Source organism: Cervus elaphus, chromosome 32 (assembly GCF_910594005.1).
Source record: "Cervus elaphus chromosome 32, mCerEla1.1, whole genome shotgun sequence".
Classification (NCBI taxonomy): domain Eukaryota; kingdom Metazoa; phylum Chordata; class Mammalia; order Artiodactyla; family Cervidae; genus Cervus; species Cervus elaphus.
In genome coordinates, this window is record NC_057846.1 from 51,039,806 (window position 1) to 51,065,244 (window position 25,439).

A 25,439-nucleotide genomic window follows, 5' to 3' on the forward strand; every position below is an offset into this window, starting at 1 on the left:
TTTAGTTTCAGGTGTACATCAAAATGATTCATGTGTGTGTGTGTGTATCATTTTTCAGATTCTTTTCTCATAAGGTTATTAAAAAATATTGAGTATAATTCCCTGTGTTATACAGTAGGTCCTTGTTGGTTGTTTATTTTATACATAGCGATGTGTAAAGGTTAATCCCAAACTCCTAATATACCCTCTTAGTTTTTTATGATGATTGAGTGTGTTAGTATTTGTAAATGCTTTAAAATTGCTTGTACCTTATTTAGCTCTAATTGTCTCTTGTTCATTCATTTGTTCATTTATTCATTCATTCTTTTCTTTGGATAAATATTTATTGAATGCATTTTTACGTCAAGTATAAATGCAAGGATGTATGAACGGACAAAATGGATGGAAGAAGGGCTGGTGTATTTATCACTGTTATTTCAGATCATCATGGGATGTCTCATGAGCCATGTAATGAACATCTGTTATCCTTCCCATCTCCAGTGGCTTAGGTAGAGCCTAGTGCACAAGTGAAGTCGCTCAGTCGTGTCCGACTCTTTGCGACCCCATGGACTGTAGCCTACCAGGATCCTCAGTCCATGGGACTTTCCAGGCAAGAACACTGGAGTGGGTTTCCATTTCCTTCTCCAGGGGATCTTCCCGACCTAGGGTTTGAACACGGGTCTCCCGCATTGTAGGCAGACACATTACCATCTGAGCTACAGGAGCTCAATAAATGTTGATGGAGTGAAGTTTAAATACATGAGTCACTACAACATAGAATAACAATTTGGACCTGAAATAAGGATTTGGAAGTGGGAGATGCAATGTCAAGTCCCAGTTTTATGGAAATTTCCTCATCAAAAACCAAGAAAGCTGTAGCATGTAACCACCAAGATCACTGCTGTGATTCTGCAAAGCAGCTGAATGATGCACTGTGTGGTGACTGGTTCTAGTTCTTTTTTATCAATAAACTTTCAATTTTAGACTAGCTTTAAATCTACAAAAGAGGTACAAGAATACTACAGAGGGTTCCAGTATATGCTCTTAAGTTTTCCTTATTAGCATCTCACATTATTGTGGTGCATTTGTCAAAGCTAGAGAACCAGAACTGATACACTGTTTTTACCAAGATCCCATACTTCCTCTGAATTTCCTAAATATTTACCTAATGTTCCTTTTTTCTTTTTGCCCCAGGATTCCAATTGGAACACCAGATTATATTTAGACATCCTGAGTCCTTAGACTTGTCTGGACTATGACAGTTTGTCAGACTTTTCTTGTTTTGGTGACCTAGACATTTTTGAGGACCCTTGATTAAGGATTGTGTAGAATGTCATTGAATTTAGGCTTGTTTATGCTTTTATCATGGTTAGACAGGGGTTATGAGTTTTGGGAAGAAGATCACAGGGGTATGTCTCATCACATCCTAGCAAGAGTGTATGTTATTAACATGATCAATGATATAAAATTTTATTTTAATGAGTGGATAGGTATCATGCATAATTGGTAATTTAATGTTCCATACTAAAGAAAATAGCTTTGCTATATGTCATTTTCTATGCAACTACAGTCATCCGTTGATATCCATGGGGAACTGGTTCCAAAACCCCTGTAGATACCAAAATCTATGGATGCTCAAGTGCTTATATAAAATGATGTAGCAGTTGCACATAACCTATACACATCCTCCCATTTACTTCAAATCATCTCCGATTACTTCTAATACCTAAAACTATGAAACATTATGTAAATAGTTGCAAATACAATGTAAATGGTATGTAAATAATTGCCTTCCCACAGCAAAATTTTGTTTTCTGGAAGTTTCTGGAATTTTCTTTTTTAATATTTTTAAATGGATGCAGAAACCAAGGGCCATCTAAATAAAATAGTTGATTCCTTTATGGCTTAATCTTAAAATATATTTACCTTACTTGTTTAAAAAAAAGTCCTCTTTACTACTGGTAAATTAAAAGTAACTGAAAAATTCATATCTCATTATATATTAATAATACTCTTACCTTTGTGGACTCAAGATCTATATATTAAATTTAAAGTGAAAAACATAACTGTATTTCTCTCAAACTAACCTTAATCTTGAGAAAATATTAATATTAATAACAGATCTTTGTCCAGCTATGCGGCCTAAAAAATGCAACAAAGTTGAGTGAAAGCGTTAGTCATTCAGTTGAGTCTGACACTTTGCGACCCAGTGGACTGCATGGCTCCTCCGTCCATGGAATTCTCCTGGCAAAGATACTGGAGTAGTTGCCATTTCCTTCTCCAGGGGATCTTCGCAACCCAGGCATCACACTCGGGTCTCTTGCGTTGTAGGCATATCTTTACCGTGAGCCACCGGTGAATCAGTACCAGAAATTCAGTGTTTTGATCCTGATTTCCCTGAGCCTGTCTCATGCAAGGGACTTCCCTTAAGAAACATCAATATTGTACTAAGCCTGAGCCATAGACAGTCAGGAGTCTCTAACCTTTGACATTCTTGGTATAAATGTACTTTATCCTCTGGGGATAATGCCGTGCCATGTAGGGCCACCCAAGACAGACGTGTCACGGTAGAGAGTTCTGACAAAACATGGTCCACTAGAGAAGGGAACGGCAAAGCATATCAGCATTTCTGCCTTGAGAACCCCATGAACAGTTGTTCAGTCGCTCAGCCGTGTCCGACTCTTTGTGACCTCGTGGACTGCAGCACGCCAGGCTTCCCTGTCCTTCACCATCTCCCAAAGTTTGCTCAAACTCATGTCCATTGAGTCGGTGATGCCGTCCAACCGTTTCATTCTCAGTCGTCCCCTTCTCCTCCTGCCTTCAATCTTTCCCAGCATCAGGGTCTTTTCTAATGAGTCAGTTCTTTGCATCAGGTGGCCAAAGTATTGGAGCTTCAGCTTCAGCATCAGTCCTTCCAATTAATATTCAGGATTGATTTCCTTTAGGATTCACTGGTTTGAGCTCCTTGCAGTCCAAGGGACTCTCAAGAGTCTTCTCCAACACCACAGTTCAAAAGCATCAATTCTTCAGTGCTCAGCTTTCTTTATAGTCCAACTCTCACATCCATACATGACTACTGGGAAAAACCCAGTAGTTTTGACTAGACAAACCTTTGACTAGACAGACCTTTGTTGACAAAGAAATGTCTCTGCTTTTTCATATGCTGTCTAGGTTGGTCATAGCTTTTCCTCCAAGGAGCAAGCATCTTTTAATTTCATGGCTGCAGTCACCATCTGAGGTGATTTGGGGGCCCAAGAAAATGAAGTCTGTCACTGTTTCCATTGTTTCCCCATCTATTTGCCACACCGTGATGGGACTGGATGCCATGATCTTCATTTTTTGAATGTTGAGCTTTAAGCCAACTTTTTCACTCTTTCACTTTCATCAAGAGGCTCTTTAGTTCTTTGCTTTCTGCCCTAAGGGTGGTGCCATCTGCATATCTGAGGTTATTGATATTTCTTCTGGCAATCTTGATTCCAGCTTGTGCTTCATCCAGCCCGGCATTTCTCATGATGTACTCTGCATATAAGTTAAATAAGCAGGGTGACAATATACTACCTTGACGTACTCCTTTCCTGATTTGGAACCAGTCTGTTGTTCCATGTCCAGTTCTAACTGTTGCTTCTTGACTTGCATACACGTTTCTCAGGAGGCAGGTAAGGTGGTCTGATATTCCCATCTCTTTAAGAATTTTCCACAATTTGTGATCCACACAGTAAAAAGCTTTAGCATAGTCAATGAAGCAAAAGTAGATTTTTTATGGAATTCTCTTTTTCTATGATATAACGGATGTTGGCAATTTGATTTCTGGATCCTCTGCCTTTTCTAAATCCAGCTTGAACATCTGGAAGATCTCGGTTCATGTACTGTTGAAACCTAGCTTGGAGAATTTTGAGCATTACTTTGCTAGTTTGTGAGATGAGTGCAATTGTGTGGTAGTTTGAATTTTCTTTGGTACTGCCTTTCTTTGTGATTGGAATGAAACTGACCTTTTCCAGTCCTGTGGCCACTGCTGAATTTTCTAAATTTGCTGGCATATGGAGTGCAGCACTTTAACAGTGTCATCTTATAGGATTTGAAATTTTCTGGTATTACCTGATATTTTGATTTTGGTACCTTAGAAAATGAGTAAAAGCTAGTCAGGAAGTGGACCTTTCAGTGTTCAAGGTAATGCATTCTTGTGGCAAAAATTGGTGATAGTTAATTTTATTTATTTTTCTCTTGCCATGAGAAAAACTGGTGATGACACTATGACTATTTTTTCTAACATAGTTATAAGATGTTCTCCATGATACTGCAGGGGACCTTAGTGGTCTTATGGCTTAATAAGTGGTTAAAAATATATGAAGGGTCAAGCAAAGTGAAGCTCCAGATAAATTGCTCTATCCAATATCCCTCAGCATCCTCTATAATGGGAAAGAATCCAGAAAAGAATATATTCACATACACACATATATAGTATATATATAAGTACACACACACACATGTAGATATATAATAGCTAAATGTATATTGCAGAATCACTTTGTGTACACCTGAAACTTTGTAAATCAACTATAGTTCAAAAATTTTAGTAAAAATTAATTAATTAAAAACAAACAGCAAGGATCCATCTCTCTTCTGACTGACTAGTGTTTCTGGCCATATTTGGGAAAGAAGTCATAACCACCCTTACCCATATTCCCACCTCTCTCTCCAGATCAAAGTGAAAACCCAAGTTCAAAGGCTTGTTGGTAACAGAAATTAACAAGAACTGCATTTTTATGAGGACACCTTCACTGCAGGTAGACCACTGTCCTTTGTAGCCACTGCCCACTCCATTTACCGTGGACGTTTTAGGGCGGCATTGGATGGTGAGCACGGCAGCCTGTGGGAGGAGAAACAATTCCAAGCGCAGCTGTGGCTGGAAAGGCTGCCTGGGAATATTTTGAGTAGGAGGTTACGAGCTAGCCAGCCGGGAGGCAGTGAAAAGGGATATAAAAATAGAAAGCAGAGGGCATGGAGCTCATCTGCAATTCATGCTGGACTTGGCAGACGTTGCTAACACCATGTTAACTAGCCTATTTGGGTTGGGAGCTGTGTCTACCCAAGTGAAGCTAAGACAAGGTGGGCTCACTTTGGAGGTTGACCTCTCCAGATTTAGAATCAGAGTTCAGAGCCAGAAGGGTTGTAGGGTTACAGTGCATCAACACCTTCCTGGTCATCACACTCTTGAAAGCTGTGACATTAACAGGTGTGACCAGTCCGTGAATCGTATGAAGAGTAGACATTGGTGTTTGAATACTTTTGAGTCACACGCTCCCTGAACTCGTCCCGGTGCAGGTCATATGCTTAATAAATATGCCAGATTAGAATTAGTCTTATTTGCATATGGATGATTTTTTGTATTTGTTGAACATACAGCTCTTTGTAAATAAGGTAAGGATTTTATAAACCTTTGATCTTGACAAAGCAGTGTGATATCAGGGTTCTTTACTTACCATATATTTTGCACAAGCACGCACAGGATCACAACCAACTTTTCTAAAGGGTCTTGACCATGATTTTATTTCATTTTATTTGTTTTTGACTGCTCTGGGTCTTTGTCGCTGCACACGGGCTTTCTCCAGTTACGGGGAGCGGGGGCATCTCTCTAGTTGCAGTCTGTGTTCTTCTCATTGCGGTGGCGGCTCTTGTTCCGGAGCACGGCCTTAGGGTGTACAGACGACTCAGTCGTTGCAGGATGTGGGCTCAGCAGTCATGGCGCTCAGCAGGCTCGGGTGCCCCACGCATGTGGGATCTCCCCAGACCAGGGATCACACCAGCGTCCCCTGCGTTGCAAGGTGGTTCTTAACCATAGGACCACCCGGGAAGCCCTATTTTACCTATTTGGTTTTAAATTAAAGACAGAGATGTAGAGGAAAACAGAAAGACAAGTAGTAAAGAGAAATGAAAACACCTTAGAAGCATTTACTCTCCATTGTATTTTTTAAAGCCATCCTAGCAGACATATACAAAGCACAGTGCACTATAAAGAATATTTTAGTAAGGCCACATGTTAACAGGAGAAATTTGAGCATGTTTATTTACCTCAAGGAAGCACGTTAAAGCCTATTTGTATGTATTTTCAAGAATTGTCCAAATGTGTTCTATCAATAGACACAACTGTAAGTGTGCATCTGTGTCATTTCCTCAGGAGATGATTGCCACGTGGTTGACAGGGGGTCAGGGCTAGTAGCTCTTCTCATTATTACCAGAATGCAGTATCAGGGGTGCATTTTCAAATAGGGAAAGATAATGCCACTGTCTTTGCCTTCCTCCTGTGTATTCTGACTGCAGATAGTACCACAGGGACACCAGCAATATCAACGACGACGACTGTGGAGATTCGCAAGAGCAGTGTTATGACAGCTGAGATCACCTCTAAAGCGGAGAAGAGCCCCACCCCGGGCAGCGGCAACAGCTCCTGTCCCTCCGCGGAGACCGAGGAGGAAAAGGCCAAGAGGCTGCTCTACTGCTCCCTCTGCAAGGTCGCTGTCAACTCCGCCTCCCAGCTGGAGGCCCACAACAGTGGTGAGATGCAGCCGTTCCTTCTCTGTCTCAGCAGCTCTGCAATTATGCTCCTCTGAATAGATGAGGTCTTTTGCAGCAGGGGACAGAGGGGTGGCAGAAAACTGGCAATTATTACATGGAACTCATTAACCATTAAAAAGTAAAAATGACAAGCAAAGTGTCACTGGCATGAAGGCAGCGAAGGGTTTCCAGGGCTCACACACCGTGCTCTGTGTGTGTGTGTGTGGATGTGCGTGTGTGTTTTATAAACACGAGGAGAGACAGTAAAATATAATTCTAAAGCATCAGCTTTGTGTTTATATGATTTCTAGATTGCTGTGTTATTTCCATGCGTTTGCTTCTAAATGAAATTTTCTAAAGTTGCACCAATAATAGAGTTGCGAAATTGGGTTGCATTTTGGTTCAAACCTCCTCATTACGGTTTTCATGGTAAATAATGTTGTTTGGGCTAAATTTATTTGAACTGGATGACTAAACTTAAGAAAATGCTTCCTATAGACAGAAGTAAGATAAGACATCTTAACTTATCTTGAGGTAAGATATCTACATGAAAGATTTTACTTATTCTTTCTGACAACCTAAAGATACTATTCCCCTGCTTTGATTGAGGTTCAGAGAAGACACATGATTGGTTAGGTGACAAGCCATTATTCAAACCCAGATCTCTCTATCTTAAACAGTAAACTTTAATATAGCAGAACTGAAAATACTGATAAGCCAGTATGGAATGTTCTCTGGATATATTTTGATTCCATCTACTTGCTCTTTTTTTGATTCCATCTACTTACTTTCTCTATATCTATCTATATATATGTTTAAAGATGTTATATATCTATATATAAGCCTATCTAACTAGATATCTATCTATCTATCTAATATATATGGAGAGAGAGAATATATTTATTTTGACTTATATAAAGATTTTATTTATTTTTTCTTTATTTATTTATTTATGTCCTGCCTGAGATTTTAGCCAGCCCTTTGGCCCAAGATCAGCTTTTCTCTGAAAGACTGGGTTCATTGCCAGGTCTCTGTCAGCCGTTACGACAGGAAAAGAATCATTTGTGAATCATACCCTGAGTTAATAGTGCAGCTGTGCACGGATGGAGTCACTGACCAATCACTGCTGCCCAAGTGACATTCCAGTATTGACTTCAAGCCTCTAAGGGTGTAACTGCAGGTGGGGGACAATTCCTTCCGCACACACACGCCCCCCCCTGCAGGCAACCTGAGTCATAGTCAGGGAGAGTTCAGGAGGGCAGGGACTGGGACGCAGAGAAGAGCATCGGGCCCCAAGTCGGAATCCAGACCTTCAGATTCCCCCCTTCCTCCTGCGAAGACATGCTTCCTGGGTGCATGGTCATGGGAGAGAGTGGACAGCACTGGATGTCCATTCAGTGCTCAGGCATTCCTGGTCATTCCCCATCATGACAGAGAAACATTCATTTTGAGGGGAGGCCCATTTTGACAGATAAACCATACCCTTGGAGGCCGCAGTTAATTTATTAAGAATTTGGAAGTCTTTCCGAAATTCTGATCAGAGCTATCTGATTAAGAGCAAAGAAGGAATGACTTATTTGTTTTTATCACATCAGGTCAGCATTTTCCATATTCCAGTTCTATGGTCATCTATGGTTTGTGTGTCAGAATTGCATTTGGAGCCTTAAATATGTATATATTTTATATGTATAAATATATATTCATATATTTTGTATGGATATAAAAGTACATCCATATATTTATATATAAATAAATTTATATTCATTTAAGTATATTTAAATATATATGCATTTATGCTTATTTAAATATATTTCCATATGTATTAATATATATACATCCAGGGATTCTGATTTATTATATATATACCCTACTGCTGCTGCTGCTTTTTAGTCAGCCAGTCATGTCTTGACTCTTTGCAACCCTGAGGACTGGAGCTCGCCAGGCTGCTCTGTCCATGCAGTTCTCTAAGCAAGAATACTGGAGTGGGTTGCCATGCCCTCCTCCAGGGGATCTTCCTAATTCAGAGACTGAACATGTGATTCTTTACCACTTAACCACTTGGAAGGTCCATATATCCTGCATATATATCCTAAATATATTTCCTACAGTTCCTACATCCAGGGATTTTGATTTATTATATAGCCAGGGCCTGGGAAGCTATAGTGTTTGGGGGGAAAAAAAAAAAAGCAAAAATGTTGCGAAGTGTTTTGCAGGCAGAGCTGAGAAGTAGCCTAACCCATCTCACCTGGAGGCTTAGGAGGTGATGGGTTGTCACCCTGACCTGAGCCCCTTTCTAGGCATGTCTCCCCCGAGGTTTCAGCCTGGGGCCGGGGGGTACACTGCACCACACCCTCCTCTTCCCTCTAAGGTGTTTTTCTCTCCGCATCAGACATCTTCCCGTGGGTTACACCGAGCGGAAACCCGCGGGGGACTGTAGAGGGCGAGGTCCGACATACGCCCCTGTCCTGCCCAGGGTGGGAGTGGTCCTCGGCGGACTCACCATAAGATCGTTGAGCTGGGTTCCCGTTTGGGGACTTTTGGAAGCAGGTGTGGAGACAGGGGTTTGAGGGCCCGTGGGCTTTAGGGGGTTATCGGGGTGGGAGAAGGAGACGGGGACGCGAAGGCCCGGACAGGCCGCTGACGAGGGCCAGCGGAGCTCACCTGCACCCACAGACCGCCCGGCCCCATCCCTCACAGGCCAGGCCTGCCAGGGGCCGTGCAGAATAGCGGAGCCGAGCTTCCTCAGGCCCGGGGCACAGTGGCTTTACCGGGTCCCTTTCTGCGGCACGGCAAGGCGCATCAGCCGCCTGCATACACGTGTCCCCGCGCTCTGGCGCCTCCCCCACGCCCGCCAGGCCCCACCCCTGCAGGGCGTCGCGGAGCTCTGAGCTGCGCTCCTCTGCGGTGCCACGGCCTCCCACGGGCTGCGTGACACGCTAGCGTGCGTGTGAGCCCCGGTCCCCCGTTCACCCCTCCTCCCGCCTTCCCATGCGCACGTCCGCTCTCCGTCTGCACCTCTACTCCTTCGCTGCAGACTGGCTCGTCACCATCACCTTTCCAGGCGCCGCATATATGCGTCAATATACTGTTTGCTTTTTCCTCGTTCTGACTTCACTCTGTGACAGATTCTCGGTCCGTCCATCTTTACGATCGCATTGCTCTCCTTGTCCATTTACGATCTGTTGTTTACATTTAAAAAAAGGTCATTCTCCAGGCGCATGAAATGCAGCCTTTGTGCGCTCAGAGGATTTTGAACTACTCTGAAATGACTAGTGAAACTTAAAGCTTGTAGTAGCATTCTGTGTTTCTGGGGATGGCTGCATAATAGAGAGTTTGACAGATGGAGCAGATGGTTTGCTAATTTAATAAATATTAGATCTCATCAGTAACTACACCCATTGTTTAGAATATACACCAATAAAATAGTTTTCAGAGAGGAGTCCTCACACTGACAGCATTTAGCGTTGTCAGTCCATGATGCTACTGGAAAGCAGGACCCCTTTGGATAGCAGTCCACCCAATCCCTGGTTTCTAGTTCTCTTTAAGGACCACCTTGCAAGCTGCACTCAGAGCAGACCACAATCATACCCATCACTGCTTCCTCCACTCACTTCTACCCCATCAACAGATCTTTAAAAGACTTCTCCAGTTTCTTCTTAGATCCAGATTTTATTAACAGGAAAACACTGAAAAAGACTTGGCTGTGTTTTTCAGGGAACCAGGTTTGAATATCAGTTGGCATCAGAAGCAACCCAGCTGCAGAATGGGGATATGTGTCTTTTGCATTTACATTGTAATTCTAAGTGTTTTCTTGTTTATTCCTTTGGAAATACGTCATAGACATGAGCCAGAGAAGGCAATGGCACCCCACTCCAGTACTCTTGCCTGGAAAATCCCATGGACGGAGGAACCTGGTGGGCTGCAGTCCATGGGGTCACGAAGAGTCCGACACAACTGAGCGACTTCACTTTCACTTTTCACTCTCATGCATTGGAGAAGGAAATGGCAACCCGCTCCAGTGTTCTTGCCTGGAGAATCCCAGGGACGGGGGAGCCTGGTGGGCTGACATCTATGGGGTCGCACAGAGTCGGACACGACTGAAGTGACTTAGCAGCAGCAGCAGCATAGACGTGAGCTAAGGCCTGTGGCACTGAGTGGAGAGTTATGTACTTATGGGCGGTTCACGGGAAGCCAACTACCTTCAAGACACGTTTTAGTCTTAACCTTGGAAAACACATTCTTCTTTTTAAAATTTTATTGGAGAAGGTGATTTTCAATGTTGTGTTAGTTTCATATGTACGACAAAGTGATTCAGTTATACATATATTCATTCTTCTTCAGATTCTTTTCCCATATAGGTTATTATAGAATATTGAGTGGGCTTCCTTGGTGGCTCAGACAAAAGAATTTACCTGCAATGCAGGACACCTGGGTTCTCTCCCTGGGTTGGGAAGTTCCCCTGGAGAAGGAAATGGCTACCCACTCCAGTATTCTGGCCTGGAGAATTCCATAGACAGAGGAGGCTGGCAAACTACAGTCCATGGGGTCACAAAGAGTCAGACACGACTGAGTAACTAACACACACACACACAGAATATTGAGTAGAGTTCCTTGTGCTATAAAGTAGGTCTTTGTTGTTTATCTGCTTTAATCACAACCTCCTAATTTGTCCCTCCCCACTCCTTGTTTCCCCTTTGGTAATTGTAAATTTCTTTTTGAAGTCTGTGAATCTGTTTGTTTTGTAAATAAGTTCATCTGTGTTATTTTTTAAGATTCCACGCATAAATGATATCATATATTTCTTTATCTGTCTGACTTACATCACTTAGTATTGTAATTAATTTCTAGGGCCATCTATGTTGCTGCAAATGGTATTATTCCATTCTCTTTTATGGCTGAGTAGTACTCCGTTATATACATGTACCACATCACCTTTATCCACTCATCTGTTGATGGACATTTAGGCTGTTTCCACATTTTGACTTGAAAATGCATTCTTAATCATAAATATTGGGAAAACAATTTTCATCAAACACTGCCTTTGTTCCAGCTTAATGGAATAGACTAGAGTGAACTAGAAGAGATCAGATTTAATTTTTACCTCAAATCTGCAGAGAACTTTTCTGTGTGAACCTGGGCAAGGCACTTGTCTTTGGGCCCCTTTCTCTCTCCTCCCTCTGTTCATTGTCTCTCTCTCTTTCTCTCTCTCTGTCTCATGGAGTTAAGAGGCCATATGCACCTTGTGAGGATGAAATATTATGGTGTGATTATTAGCAGAATCACAGCAACTGCTGTCTGCTCAGTTGCTCAGTCGTGTCTGACTCTTTGTGGCCCCGTGGACTGTAGCCCTCCAGGCTCCTCTTTCCATGGAAGTTTCCAGGCAAGAACGGGGGGTGGGATGTCACTTCCTGTTCCAGGAGATGTGCCCATCCCAGGGGTGGAAGCTGCGTCTCTTGTGTCTTAGGCACGGCAGGCGGCTCTTTACAACTGAGTCGCCTGGGAGCCCCAGCTGGGTCACTGTGTTATTTCACGTGCTTGCTCTTTTTATTTGTCATTACAATATAACCATTCAAAGTTAGTTAATTTTTTGGAATAGCCCTGGAATATAGGATTTCTGTGTTTTTTTGTGTGGTTTTTTTTTTTGTTTTTTTTTTTTTAAATTTGGAAGGAAAAGCCATTCTCCTGAACTTGCTAGCATGATTCACAAAACTTTCTAAGAATGCTTGCAACACCTTAAGAGGACATACTCTTTCTAAGAGACCTTGAACTCTCCTTTTATTTTTATGTTATGGACACAGATACTATCAAAAGATATGTTTTGTCTCTTTCTTTACAGAAATTCCCCCCAAACATCCTGCTAAGTTAATGCTTTGCTTAGCCAATTTTAATGAGTTCCTGTATATAATTGGAAAAAAAAATCCTTTGAAATTTTATAAGCAGCCTCATTACTAATTTGGCAGATTTTTCTGGCGATAACTTAAAATGGTAACACTTGATCATTTTCACTAAGCACATTCCAGCTTTTCTGTACCTACACAGAGCTTATTCTCTTTCACTAAGTTTTAATATAGAGAAATGTAACATTATTGAAAGATGGACTTGGCTGGATTTTAAAATGGTTAGAGATTTCTAAATTTTTGCTTAAACATGAAAACAATGTTAAGAGGGAGAAAGAGAAGATTGACTAAAATTTCTTGAGTTTGCGGGCATGCCAAAATAATACCTTAAGATAAAAAAATGTACCTCCTGCAACAGTTCAGTAAATTGAAACCTCCTAATGGAGACAAACTGTGACTTATACCATCTTAGAACCTGAGCTCATAACTCTTTATGAATTTGTGTTTGTTGATCTTTATTAATATCCAATACTTTGCTAATCTTCACTGATTGACCACCATGCATTGGGCCCTGAGAATGAAAATTTGAACAAGACCCAGGAGTTGCCTTCAAGAAGCCCAGGTCCAGTGCGTGCCTCTGTTCAGGAAGGGACTGTGTAAAGATTCGTTTCCTCTAGAGATTTGTCATTTCATGTTTCAAGTGAAAAACTCATTTAAGCCAGTCAGCAGTAGTCCAAGTTCACAGCCCTGTTATTATTAAGGCCCAGAGATATCTATCACTTCTCTTCAACATCTTCTGGGATGACGATAAGACTTCAGTTGGATGGAAAAAACATAGAGACTCTTCTATCACAAGTCTGCTGTCCTGCCTTCTTTAAACTTTCTTTCAAATGATTAAAAAAAGACAGCTCAGCCACACAGCCTCTGCGTGACACGTGTTCACGCAGGACATGCTTGAGTACAAGAGCTGTACTATCTAATGTGGTAAACACTAGCCTCAGGTGGTGATTTAAATGGAAATCAATGGCCAGTTTAGTTGCAGGAGCCTCATATCAAGTGCTGAAGAGTGTCTCTGACTAAAGGCCACCATATTGGTGGGTACAGATCAAGACCATTTCCATCACCCCAGAAGTTTCTATCAGAGAGTGGACTGGAGCTACGATTTTTTTAAAATATTTTTTTGACCGATAGTAGGCGTACAACGCTGTGTCTGTTTCCAGTGTCCAGCAAAGTGAATCCATTACACGTGAACACACGTCTGCTCTTTTGTTGTTGTTGCTCAGTCACCTCGTTGTGTCCAGCTCTCTGCAACCCCATGGACTGTAGCACACCAGGCCTCCCTGTCCCTCACCATCTCCCGGAGTTTGCCCAAGTTCATGTTCATTGCGTTGGTGATGCTGTCCAGCCATCTCATCCTCTGACGCCCTCTTCTCCTTCTGCCCTCAATCTTTTCCAGCATCAGGGACTTTTCCAATGAGTCGTCTGTTTGCATCAGACGACCAAAATACTGGGGCTTCAGCTTCAGCATCAGTCCTTCCAGTGAATATTCAACGTGGATCTCCCTTAAGATTGACTGGTTTGATCTCCTTTCAGTTCAAGAGACTCTCAGGAGTCTTCTCCAGCACCACAGTTCAAAGGCATCAGTTCTTCGGTGCTCTGCCTTCTTTACAGTCCAGCTCTCACAACTGTATGTGACCACTGGGAAGACCACAGCCTTGACTATGTGGACCTTTGTTGGTAGAATAATGTCTGCTTTTCAACACACTTCTAGGTTTGTCATAGCTTTCCTGCTAAGAAGCAGTCATCTTCTGATTCCATGGCTGCCGTTACCGTCTGCAGTGATTCTGAGCCCAAGGAGAGGAGCTCTGTCACTGCTTCCACCTCTACCCCTTCTATTTGCCATGAAGTGATGGGGCCGATGCTGTGATCTTAGATGTTTCATTTAGTCTTAAGCCGGCTCTTTCACTCTCCTCCTTCACCCTCATCAAGAGGCTCTTGAGTTCCTCTTCATTTTCTGTCATTAGAGTGGTATCATCCACATATCTCAGGCTGTCCACGTTTCTCCTGTCTATCTTGATTCCGACTTGTCACTCATCCAGCCGGCATTTCTCACGATGTGCTCAGCGTACAGATTAAACAGACGGGGTGGCAGCAGACAGCCCTGCCGGCCCTGCCGCACTCCTTTCTGGATCTTGAACCAGTCAGCTGTTCCATACAGGGTTCTAACTGTTGCTTCTTGACCCGCATACAGGTTTCTCAGGAGACAGGTGAGATGGTCTGGTATTCCCATTTCTCTAAAAGCTTTCCACAGTTTGTCATGATCCACACAGTCAAAGGCTTTAGCATAATCAATGAAAGAGAGATACATGTTTTTCTAAAGTACCCTTGCTTTTTCTATCATCCAGCAGATGTTGACAATTGGTTCTCTGGTTCCTCATCCTTTTCTAAATCTAGCTTGGACATCTGGAAGTTCTTGGTTTTCATAATGCTGAAGCATAGCGTGCAAGATTATAAGTATGACCTTCCTAGCGTGGGAGATGAGTGCAGTTGTCTGATGCTTAGCACGTTCTTTAGCACCACCCTTCTTGGGAATTGGGATGAGGATTGACCTTTTCCAGTCCTGTGGCCACTGCTGGGTCTTCCACATTTGCTGACATAATGAAGGCAAAACCTTGATGGCATCATCCTTTAGGGATATGAATAGTTCTGCTGGAATTTTTTAGATTCCTGTAATTCTTAAATAATGTACTTTGGAAATTGAAATATGGGTGATTTGGAATATATTATCTAACCAAAGAATTTTATGTAGCTGTCACCATTCAGAGTTTAGTTATTTCAGGTTTAGTGACTTCTCATTGATGAACAACTAGAATGAGTGATTTCAGAGTTATGTCAAGATGCATTTTCTTACCATGTACTTTTATGTACCATTTCTTTTAAGAATGGTTTCATGCTCAAGACAAACAGAATGTTCAGTTCAGTTCAGTCACTCAGTCGTGTCCGACTCTTTGTGACCCCATGGACTGCAGCATGCCAGGCTTTCCTGTCCATCACCAACTCCCAGAGCTTACTCAAACTCATGTGCATCGAGTCGGTGATGCCATCCAACCATCTCATCTTCTGTCATTCCCTTCTCTTCCTGCCTCAATCTTTCCCAGCATCAAGGTCTTTTCTAATGAGTTGGCTCTTCACATCGGGTGGCCAAAGTATTGGAGCTTCAGCTTCAGCATCAGTACTTCCAACTAGCCATTTAGAGGAATAAAAACAGAGAGAGAACATGGAGGTTTTTGGTGCCAGTTACACAGGAGACAGGGATCAAGACCATCCCCAAGAAAAAGAAATGCAAAAAGGCAAAATGGCTGTCTGAAGAGGCCTTACAAATAGCTGAGAAGAGAAGAGAAGTGAAAAGCAAAGGAGAAAAGGAAAGATATACCCATTTGAATACAGAGTTCCAAAGAATAGTAAGGAGAGACAAGAAAACCTTCCTCAGTGATCAATGCAAAGAAATAGAGGAAAGCAATAGAATGAGAAAGACAAGAGATCTCTTCAAGATAATTATACCAAGGGAATATTTCATGCAAAAATGGGCTCAATAAAGGACAGAAATGGTATGGACCTAATAGAAGCAGAAGATATTAAGAAGAGGTGGCAAGAATACACAGAAGAACTGTACAAAAAAAGATCTTCATGACCCAGATAATCATGATGGTGTGATCACTCTACTAGAGCCAGGCATCCTGGAATGTGAAGTCAAGTGGGCATTAGGAAGAATCACTACTAACAAAGCTAGAGGAGGTGATGGAATTCCACTTCAGTTATTTCAAATCCTGAAAGATGATGCTGTGAAAGTGATGCACTCAATATGTCACCAAATATGGAAACCTCAGCAGTGGCCACAGGAGTGGAAAAGGTCAGTTTTCATTCTAATCCCAAAGAAAGGCAATGCCAAAGAATGCTCAAACTACTGCACAATTGCACTCATCTTACACGCTAGTAAAGTAATGCTCAAAATTCTGCAAGCCAGGCTTCAGCAATATGTGAACTGTGAACTTCCAGATGTTCAAGCTGGATTTAGAAAAGGCAGAGGAACCAGAGATCAAATTACCAACTGATCTGCTGGATCATCGGAAAAGCAAGAGAGTTCCAGAAAAACATCTATTTCTGCTTTATTGACTATACCGATCACAATAAACTGTGGAAAATTCTGAAAGAGATGGGAATACCAGACCACCTGACCTGCCTCTTGAGAAACCTGTATGTAGGTCATGAAGCAACAGTTAGAACTGGATACGGAACAATAGACTGGTTCCAAATAGGAAAAGGAGTGCGTCAAGGCTGCATATTGTCACCCTGCTTATTTAACTTATATGCAGAGTACATAATGAGAAATGCTGGCCTGGAAGAAGCACAAGCTGGAATCACGATTGCTGGGGGAAATATCAATAACCTCAGATATGCAGATGACACCACCCACTTCAGAAAGTGAAGAAGAACTAAAGAGCCTCTTGATGAAAGTGAAAGAGAAGAGTGAAAATGTTGGCTTAAAGCTCAACATTCAGAAAACTAAGATCATGGCATCCGGTCCCATCACTTCATGGCAAATAGATGGGGAAACAGTGGAAACAGTGGCTGACTTTAACAGGTCAAAGCTATGGTTTTTCCAGGAGTCATGTATGGTTGTGAGAGTTGGGCTATAAGGAAAGCTGAGTGCCGAAGAATTGATGCTTTTGAACTGTGGTGTTGGAGAAGACTCCTGAGAGTCCCTTGGACTGCAAGGAGATCCAACCAGTCCATCCTAAAGGAGATCAGTCCTGAATATTCATTGGAAGGATTGATGCTGAAGCTGAAACTCCAATACTTTGGCCACCTGATGCAAAGAGCTGATTCCTTGGAAAAGACCCTGATGTTCGGAAAGATTGAGGGCAGGAGGAGAAGGGGACGACAGAGGATGAGATGGTTGGATGGCATCACTGACTCAATGGACATGAGTTTGGGTGAAATCCGGGAGTTGGTGATGGACAGGAAGGCCTGGCGTGCTGCAGTCCATGGGGTCACAAAGAGTTGGACATGACTGAGTGATTGAACTGAACTGAATGCCTCTCCTTGGAGGAATTATATATATATTTTTCCATTTTAAAGAAATTTCCCCAGTTTCCCTGATGACCTAATGGATGATTGATTTGATTTAATTTTAGACAGCTATTTGCCAGTTTTCTTGCTCACCTCCCTTTTCTTTACACCAGTACATAACTTAAGTGCCATCTAGGGGCTTCCCTGGTGGTCCAGTGATTAAGAATCTGTCTTCCAATGCACGGGACATGGGTTCAATCCCTGGTCCACGAAATAAGATCCCACATGCTGAGGTGCAACTAGGCCCACGCTTCACAACTCCCGGCCTGTGCTCGAGAGCCTGGACCCCTGGTAAGAGAGGCCACCACGACGAGGAGCCTGCGGACCACGTGATTAGAGAGTGGCCCCCAGTCGCTGCAACTAGAGAAAGCCCCACGCACAGCAACTAAGACCCAGCGCAGCCATAAATGAATGCATGACATCCAAGTAGAGAAAGAGCCATCCAAAAAGTGGAATCTGTAAAGACGATGGGGGATTAAAGGGAAAGCCAGCCTCCATTCACTCCACACCACGTATTACTTTGATTTTTGCAGATAAAATACCTTGATCCAAGGCAATCAAAAGTAAACCAGTAAAAAACAAACAAACAAAATTAGTATTTCTAGGAGCATTGTGACTTGCTCGCTCTAAACTCTGGTTGGAGACGGTTTTGCATTGCAGCAAACATGGAAGTTTTAAATGAAGGTCATTGTCAGCGCCAGCCTTTTAGAAGTGGTGGGAAGGAAACAGCCCACTCAAAGTACAGAGGCAGCTTTGCGAGGCCCTGCTGTGCAGTCTCAAGGAAAGACACCAGCCTGGTGAGATATTTACACATGGATGAAACCAGAGGTGACCAAATCAGCCAGCACAAAACCACTGCCGTTCATGTAGCACCCTCGTTCCGGATCCTCTGCTGAGCAGAAAGGTGTCTTACAGGGGAAGAGTGAGAAGGGGGATCTGAAAGACTCAAATTAAAATCCGATTTTAGAAAAAAGACAGCATTAACAACATAGAGAAGTTAAAGGTGGTGTGAGAGATCCCTGTGGAACTGGAATTCAGCTAGCTCAGACATCCTTAGTGGATTTCTAGCTAAATCCCCATAGTTCTAGGAACTTAGTTAGAAATCCACCTTCTACCTGTCAGTAACTTCAAGTAGTGTTTGCTTTGTGAACCAGGCAAGTAACTTAACCTTTCTTAGTCCCAGTTTATCTCTCAAACGGGCATAATATTATCTCCGATCGCATAGTGCAGCTAGGAGCAGGTAGGTAATTTAGCACAATAGGTACAATGCTGAAAAAATAAAATAAGCACAAATCCTCCCAATAATCACTGTTTTTAGATTATCCATGCACATTTGAGCTCTCAAAAAGGTAAATGCTTGAGAATTAAGAGTACGTGTTTTCTTAATTGTAGCTGTACTTGGAGCAAATATAGCTACCCTGACAGGCTACTGAAGCTTTCAGCTCTTTTGAAACTAATAGCAATTTAATTATGACTGACAATCTGCTACTAGCGCAGGAGGTTGCACTGTACAAAAGTTCCACTGTGTTTGATGATGAATGGTAACCCCAGAGTCAAAGCTATTAGCTGGAGTTTTTCGCCCAATCTTAGCATGATTTTAAACATGTGTTTGGGGTGTGTGTGTGTGTGTGTGTGTGTGTATGTGTGTGCGTGCACGTGCTGGGCAAGGCATGCAGGACTGCATATACTTAATTTCCTATCTTTAGTAGCTTCTGGGGAGGGACTACACTGAAATAGCAATGCTCATGATGAAGTGATTTTTCTGAGAGGTTGGTATTTCTCCAGTGTTCACATACCTTCTGTTCACATCTCTTCTTCTAGGGTCAGACATAGGTGGGTCTGAAGATATTGAGGAGAACATGTTGTTTTCTGAATCTTTACCTACTGTTGCTAAGATCTTTACCTACCATTGCTCAGCCCCTACTACTGGGGCCAAATCTTGATTTCCTTCTCCTCTTCCTAATCCACCTGACACTCAATCTTGAGTCAGACTGCCCAAGCCAGACTTTCTCATCATCCTCCCAAGCAAGACAAAGTACTTCTATCTTCACACAGGTAGAAACAGCTTTTTGATTCATTTTGGTTGCAACTATCAAACACCAGCTCAAACCATAGGCGATATTAACCACAGTGAGTTGAGGGGCCTTCAGGAAAGTCAGGATGAGGATTGTTTCAATATTTACTGATTTGGCTGTGCCGGGTCTTGGTTGCAGCGCACAGGGTCCTCACTGCATCATGAGGGATCTTTCATTGTGGCCACGGACTCTCTGGTTGTGGCATGCAGGCCTAGTTGTTCTGTGCAGTTCCCCAACCAGGGATCAAACCCCCATCCCCTGCATTGGAAGGTGGATTCTTAATCACTAGACCACCAGATGCTTTTGAACTGTGGTGTTGGAGAAGACTCTTGAGAGTCCCTTGGACTGCAAGGGGATCCAATCAGTCCATCCTAAAGGAAATCAGTCCTGGGTGTTCATTGGAAGGACTGATGCTGAAGCTGAAACTCCAATACTTTGGCCACCTGATGTGAAGAACTAACTCTGGAAAAGACCCTGATGCTGGGAAAGATTGAAGGCGGGAGGAGAAGGGGATGACAGAGGATGAGATGGTTGGATGGCGTCACCAACTTGATGGACATGTGTTTGAGGCAAGCTCCAGCAGTTGGTGATGGACAGGGAGGCCTGTTGTGCTGCAGTCCATGGGGTTACAAAGAGTCGGACACGACTGAGCAACTGAACTGAACTGAACTGAACCAGGGAAGTGCCCAGGATGAGAATTTTCTCTTACTCTCTGCTGCTTAGACATTCCTAAGCCACATGGGCCCTGGGAATGCTTCATCAGTTTGACTGAATAAGCTGCATGGAAAAATTTTTTTTTGTAATAAAATCATCTGTTTGGATAGAGAATGTTGGATAATCATCTGCTCACATAGTGACATAAAAGCTTCTGGTCTGTATAAGGATCACACACGCAGAGTAATGCGTGTGTGTGTGTGTGCATACATAGGCGTGTTCTTTCATTCATTACGTGTGTGTACACGTGTGCATTGCTCCCCAGAACGTTGCTTGCCTTACTCTCATTTATGGCATCTTCTTACAAAGTAGGTCCAATTGGGTCATTAGACCACAGGGGGCAGGGTAAGAACGGACCCAGGACAGCCTCACCACCCCCACCACCATGGACAGGTGCCCTGGCACCATATTTCAGCTGTTCTGGTTTTTTTCCCAAGATGTTGACTCTTTTCTCTTTCCTTAATATGTTGATATATGAATATCTTCATTGCTGTGCCTAAGGATAGAGATTCAAAGTGAGGGATCTAAGTTGTTAAAATATGCATTTTTAAATATTGGACTCAGTAAAGTTATCATTTTGCAAGAGAGAAACATGGGTATAAACCTGTTCCATATATTCATTGCCTCTTATCGAAGACATTGGTGACTGGCTCCAAGCTGGAAAGCCCTCGACATCTTTCTTTATTGATGTTGAATGGTTCTGAGACTCTGGTTCAAGAACAAGAAGTTAAGAATCTCTTTTTTTTTCCTATGCTTCCAGAACTGATAAGTGAAAGTGAAAGTTGCTCAGTTGTGTCCGACTCTTGGCAACCCCATGGACTATATAGTCCATGGAATTCTCCAGGTTAGAATACTGGAGTGGGTAGCCTTTCTCTTCTCTAGGGGATTTTCCCAACCCAGGGATCAAACCCATCTCATAAACACAATTAAGATGATAAAACCTCTAAAACAGAATTAAAAAAAAAAACAGAATGGCAGGAAGAATATAAATGATGACACAAGTAAATTTCAGAGCAAAAACACATGGCTAAACAAGAAAAGTAAAGAATATTTATCAACTCCAAGAAGGAAATTGTGAAGAAAAATTTTGAGAGAACACTGCCATCCTGAATTTTAGTGTTAAAAAAAAATGTTGATGAGTAGAGTAACATCAGTTATGTGGGATGGGCAAAGATGTGGCTGGTATAATAAAAAAGAAGCATTTTTCAGAGTGTACCCTCCTAGCCAGTGAATCCCCCTTTTATAGTCGTTTTTATTTTTTTTAAACATTTGAAATTAAATAGCCAATCAATGTGAACTTTGCTGTTCAACAGGACCTTTTTTTTTTTTTCCCAGAGTCATTAAGATCTCTATACTGTTAGGTTCCTTCTTTGAGTCTAAACTACACAGCCAGGAAAGCGTGTTTGTATTCTGTTCAGAAAGTGGGTATTTAATTAGTGCCACTTCTGTAAACACACCCTATTTAAGCTGATTGCATTTGTTACAGCTCACCTCCAACTATATCTGTAGCAACTAAATCACCCTTCCTCATCAGGTATCATTCATGTCTTACCAGCATCAAGAGGAAAGGAAGTCACACCCATTTAACTTCATCTCAGGACTTCCGAGTTTACTCCTGTAGCTGGCGCTTGTTTGTTACAGGGGACGTGGAACCATGCGTGGTCAGTCATGTTACACGTGGCGGTCACAGCGCATGTTTGCAATTTTCTGTCATGAGCGTGCCTGAAGCAGAATCCCCGGGAGCAGTGCATGCAGACTCAGCATCGCATCACGCGGTGTTGCTGCATCGTGTCTTGGAGGCGATTACTAGAAGCCTTCTCTCCGCTTTTTTCTTTCTTTTTTCACATTTCTGGCAGGTACGAAGCACAAAACTATGCTAGAAGCTCGGAACGGAAGCGGGACGATCAAAGCCTTCCCTCGGGTGGGTGTGAAAGGCAAGGGCCCGGTTAACAGGGGAAACACAGGCCTGCAGAACAAGACGTTTCACTGTGAAATCTGCGATGTGCACGTCAACTCGGAGACACAGCTCAAACAGGTAGGCGGAACCCCCTCCGGACGTGGGGACGGGCGGGGTCCCCCGGGGCCGCGCGCCTGCGCTGCCCCCTCCCACCCCTCCATCCGCTCAGCTTCTGATTCACCCCCCTTTACCTGTGCGTGGGTTAGCTGCTTAAAGGAATACTGAACGGCTTCTAACATCCTTCCAAGCTTGTCGGGAGTGAGTGAGTCTGTGCGGGTCTTACAGATGAAGCGTGGGAGGCCAGGGGGCTACAGCAGGTCTCTTTACCAGGGCTCCCACTCCAAAGGGCTGCTTCTCGTTAAGGGTCAGAGTGCGGCATCCGTGTTTCCTCGTTGAGACATGCACATGCTGCCGCTAATTCTGCCCTGTGCTCTTCCCGCATGTGGCCGCCCTACCTCCTGGTCTGCGCTGCAGTTCTGAATCCCGCGGCCGCCTGCTAACCGGACGAGTCACTTTTACTCCAGCAGCCTTCCAGAGGGATCGCGTCTCCCGGGCTCCCTGAAGTACCAGCCCTCATACTGAATTGTGTTTTATATGCACACGCACCTTCTTGCGCTGATTTTTATGCACCCTCGTTATTTATCTTTAGAATTTAGGGGGTTGACATTTGGCTGTACAAATGTGAGGGTAAATATTAGCATGGAAATAAATCCGTGCCTGCCTGGCCACCTTGGTTTATTTGCACATAAAATTCCTTCAGACATTTCTTTCCTTTGTAAATGTCCCTAAACTGAGATCTGTGCTCTGATAAGGAGAGAAGCTGGGAAAAAGAAGACCCTGCTATGTGTTAAAAATAGACTAAAATGGCAGCATAAAACTCTCTCTCCCCAAGGCATCCACAACCAAGGACAAAAGGGCATGCTCTTTTATTTCTGTCTTTCTGCAACTTGCATTAAGTAATGAATACCCTTCCCCAGGTTAAAGCAACGTCTGTGAGGGGCGTGGAGGACGGTCTCTAACGCTGTCCCTTCTCGTTGCCTTCAATAGCACATTAGCAGCAGAAGGCACAAAGACAGAGCCGCCGGGAAGCCCCCGAAGCCCAAGTACAGTCCTTACAACAAGCTGCAGAAGGCAGCGCGTCCGCTGGGGGTGAGTGTTGCCTCGCTTCCAGGTAGAGTGCAGCCTTTCTCGGAGGACTTCATTTGTCAGTTACTACAGGAGATAAATGGCAGCCCACTCCAGTATTTTGGCCTGGAGAATCCCATGGGCAGAGGAGCCTGGCGGGCTACAGTCCATGGGGCCGCAAAGAGTCGGACACGACTGAGCCACTAACACTAAGGGAGATAAACGGAAGACGCCCAAGTAAAGACGGTTGATTTGAAAGTCCAGCCCCTGTGCCGCCAGCAGAATCACTGGTTCCCTGAGTTGGGTGGGCTCCTGTCGCTTTAGCTGAGGTCAGACATGTTTTCAGCTGGGCTCAGGTTTATAGAGAGCATGGGGACGGAAGGAAACCCACAGTCTCTTGCGTCAGGTAAGTAATCACGGGAAATCTGAACCCGAGGTTAGCGAGTACTGTTAAGAAAGGTTGGTGAGGAACAAATTCTTCCAGCTTCTTTTTTAAGATCTCCAAGAGATAAAGCATTGCTCTTGTTTCCCTCAACAGTTCTGGCTGTTAAATAACAGTCTGAAAGGCATGGCTCGTTTAAAAAAAGAAAAATCACCTAAGGACACTATTTAAGGCCTGGGAAATGCTTCCTGAGACATGCCCTCTTGTTTTTCACACGAGTACGCATATTAGTACTGATGTCCCGACCTAGAATTTGTATAGAATTTTAGGGGAAAACTGTAAACCTCCTGGCATTTAAGCTAATTATTTATAAGTGTAGGCTTCCCTGATAGCTCAGTTGGTAAAGAATCTGCCTGCAATGCAGGAGACCCTGGTTCCATTCCTCGGCTGGGAAGATCCCCTGGAGAAGGTATAGGCTACCCACTCCAGTATTCTTGGGCTTCCCTTGTGGCTCAGCTGGTAAAGAATCCGCCTGCAACGCATGAGACCTGGGTTCCATCCCTGGGTTGGGAAAAGACCCTGGAGAAGGGAAAGGCTACCCACTCTTTATAGGATTTTAGGGGATCTACCCACTTTTTATAGGATTTTAGGGGCAATCTGTAAGCCTCCTGACATCTTAAGCTAATTATTTATAAGCATAGGCTTTTTTTCTGGTTGAAGTGACCATAGCTTCCATCTGAGAGATGCAGGGTTCTGCACTGTTTAGCTATAATAAACCATAACTGTGTGTATAAAAAATTAAGATGGAGAACAATTGCTCTACAGTATGTGCTGAATTATGCATTTTGAAATCTGTTTTCTTCAAAATAGATCTTATTAATAATCAGTGCTATTGTGTGCTGCCGACACGTGAAAACACAGTTAAAGGAAAACTGCAATCATCTATTGTGAGACCTCAGAATGAGCTGACCCAATTAATTTAGTAGCATCACCCATTTTTATGCAAATGAAGTCCCTTTGCTCCTTTGCATAGAATGCATTTTAGCTGCTGTGAGAGACTGTGAATTCTGCTCAGAGTGGATGATTCAGCAGTACTAGCCACAACCTGAGTGCTATTTCTGACCGGTGGAGATGCCACTTTCAACAACCAAGTGAATAGTTCTTAAATAAACAGAGAAGTCAAATCGTGTTAATGTTAGCTTCCAAAGCCTCCTGCTTAACTAGCACTGTTACTGTTTCCATAAATGGGAACATTCCCTTCATGAGACCAGCCATCTTACTAACAGTACTAGTCAGAGAATAAACTGGTATTGCAGCGTACGTGTCCGAGAGCGGCAAAACATGGCAAAGTTTTGGGGGAGATCATTTTTTTCCCTTCTTTAGTGAAAGTGGAATTTTATTGTTTTTACATCTCTTGATTGGTACTCACACCTTCATTGCTACTCTCTTGTCACATCTGCATAGCCAGAGTAGCTGACAGCATTAATCAATTTCTCTTTAAAAATGTCTATTCCCTGGGACTTGGCTAGCCAGTTCAGTGGTTGAGATTCCACACTTTGACCACAGGGGGTGGGTTTGACTCCTGGTGGGGGAACTAAGATTCCAGATGCCGGCAGCCCACCCAGAAATAAATAAAATAAAATAAACATTTTAAAATGTCCATTCTCTGCTAGTTAAAATGTGTGTAA

At 43.1% G+C, this 25,439-nt stretch overlaps 1 protein-coding gene across 4 annotated transcripts in view; it reads left to right on the forward strand.

Moving 5' to 3' along the window:
• The window catches only part of ZNF385D (zinc finger protein 385D), a 931,118-nt gene that overhangs the window by 901,747 nt on the left and 3,932 nt on the right, over window positions 1–25,439 (forward strand). For all 4 annotated transcript variants that reach the window (XM_043893475.1, XM_043893476.1, XM_043893478.1 and 1 more), the window contains 3 exons: window positions 6,298–6,531; window positions 22,144–22,322; window positions 23,292–23,393. In XM_043893475.1, coding sequence (XP_043749410.1) covers window positions 6,298–6,531; window positions 22,144–22,322; window positions 23,292–23,393 — 515 coding nt within the window. The remainder of the gene's footprint in view (window positions 1–6,297; window positions 6,532–22,143; window positions 22,323–23,291; window positions 23,394–25,439) is intronic.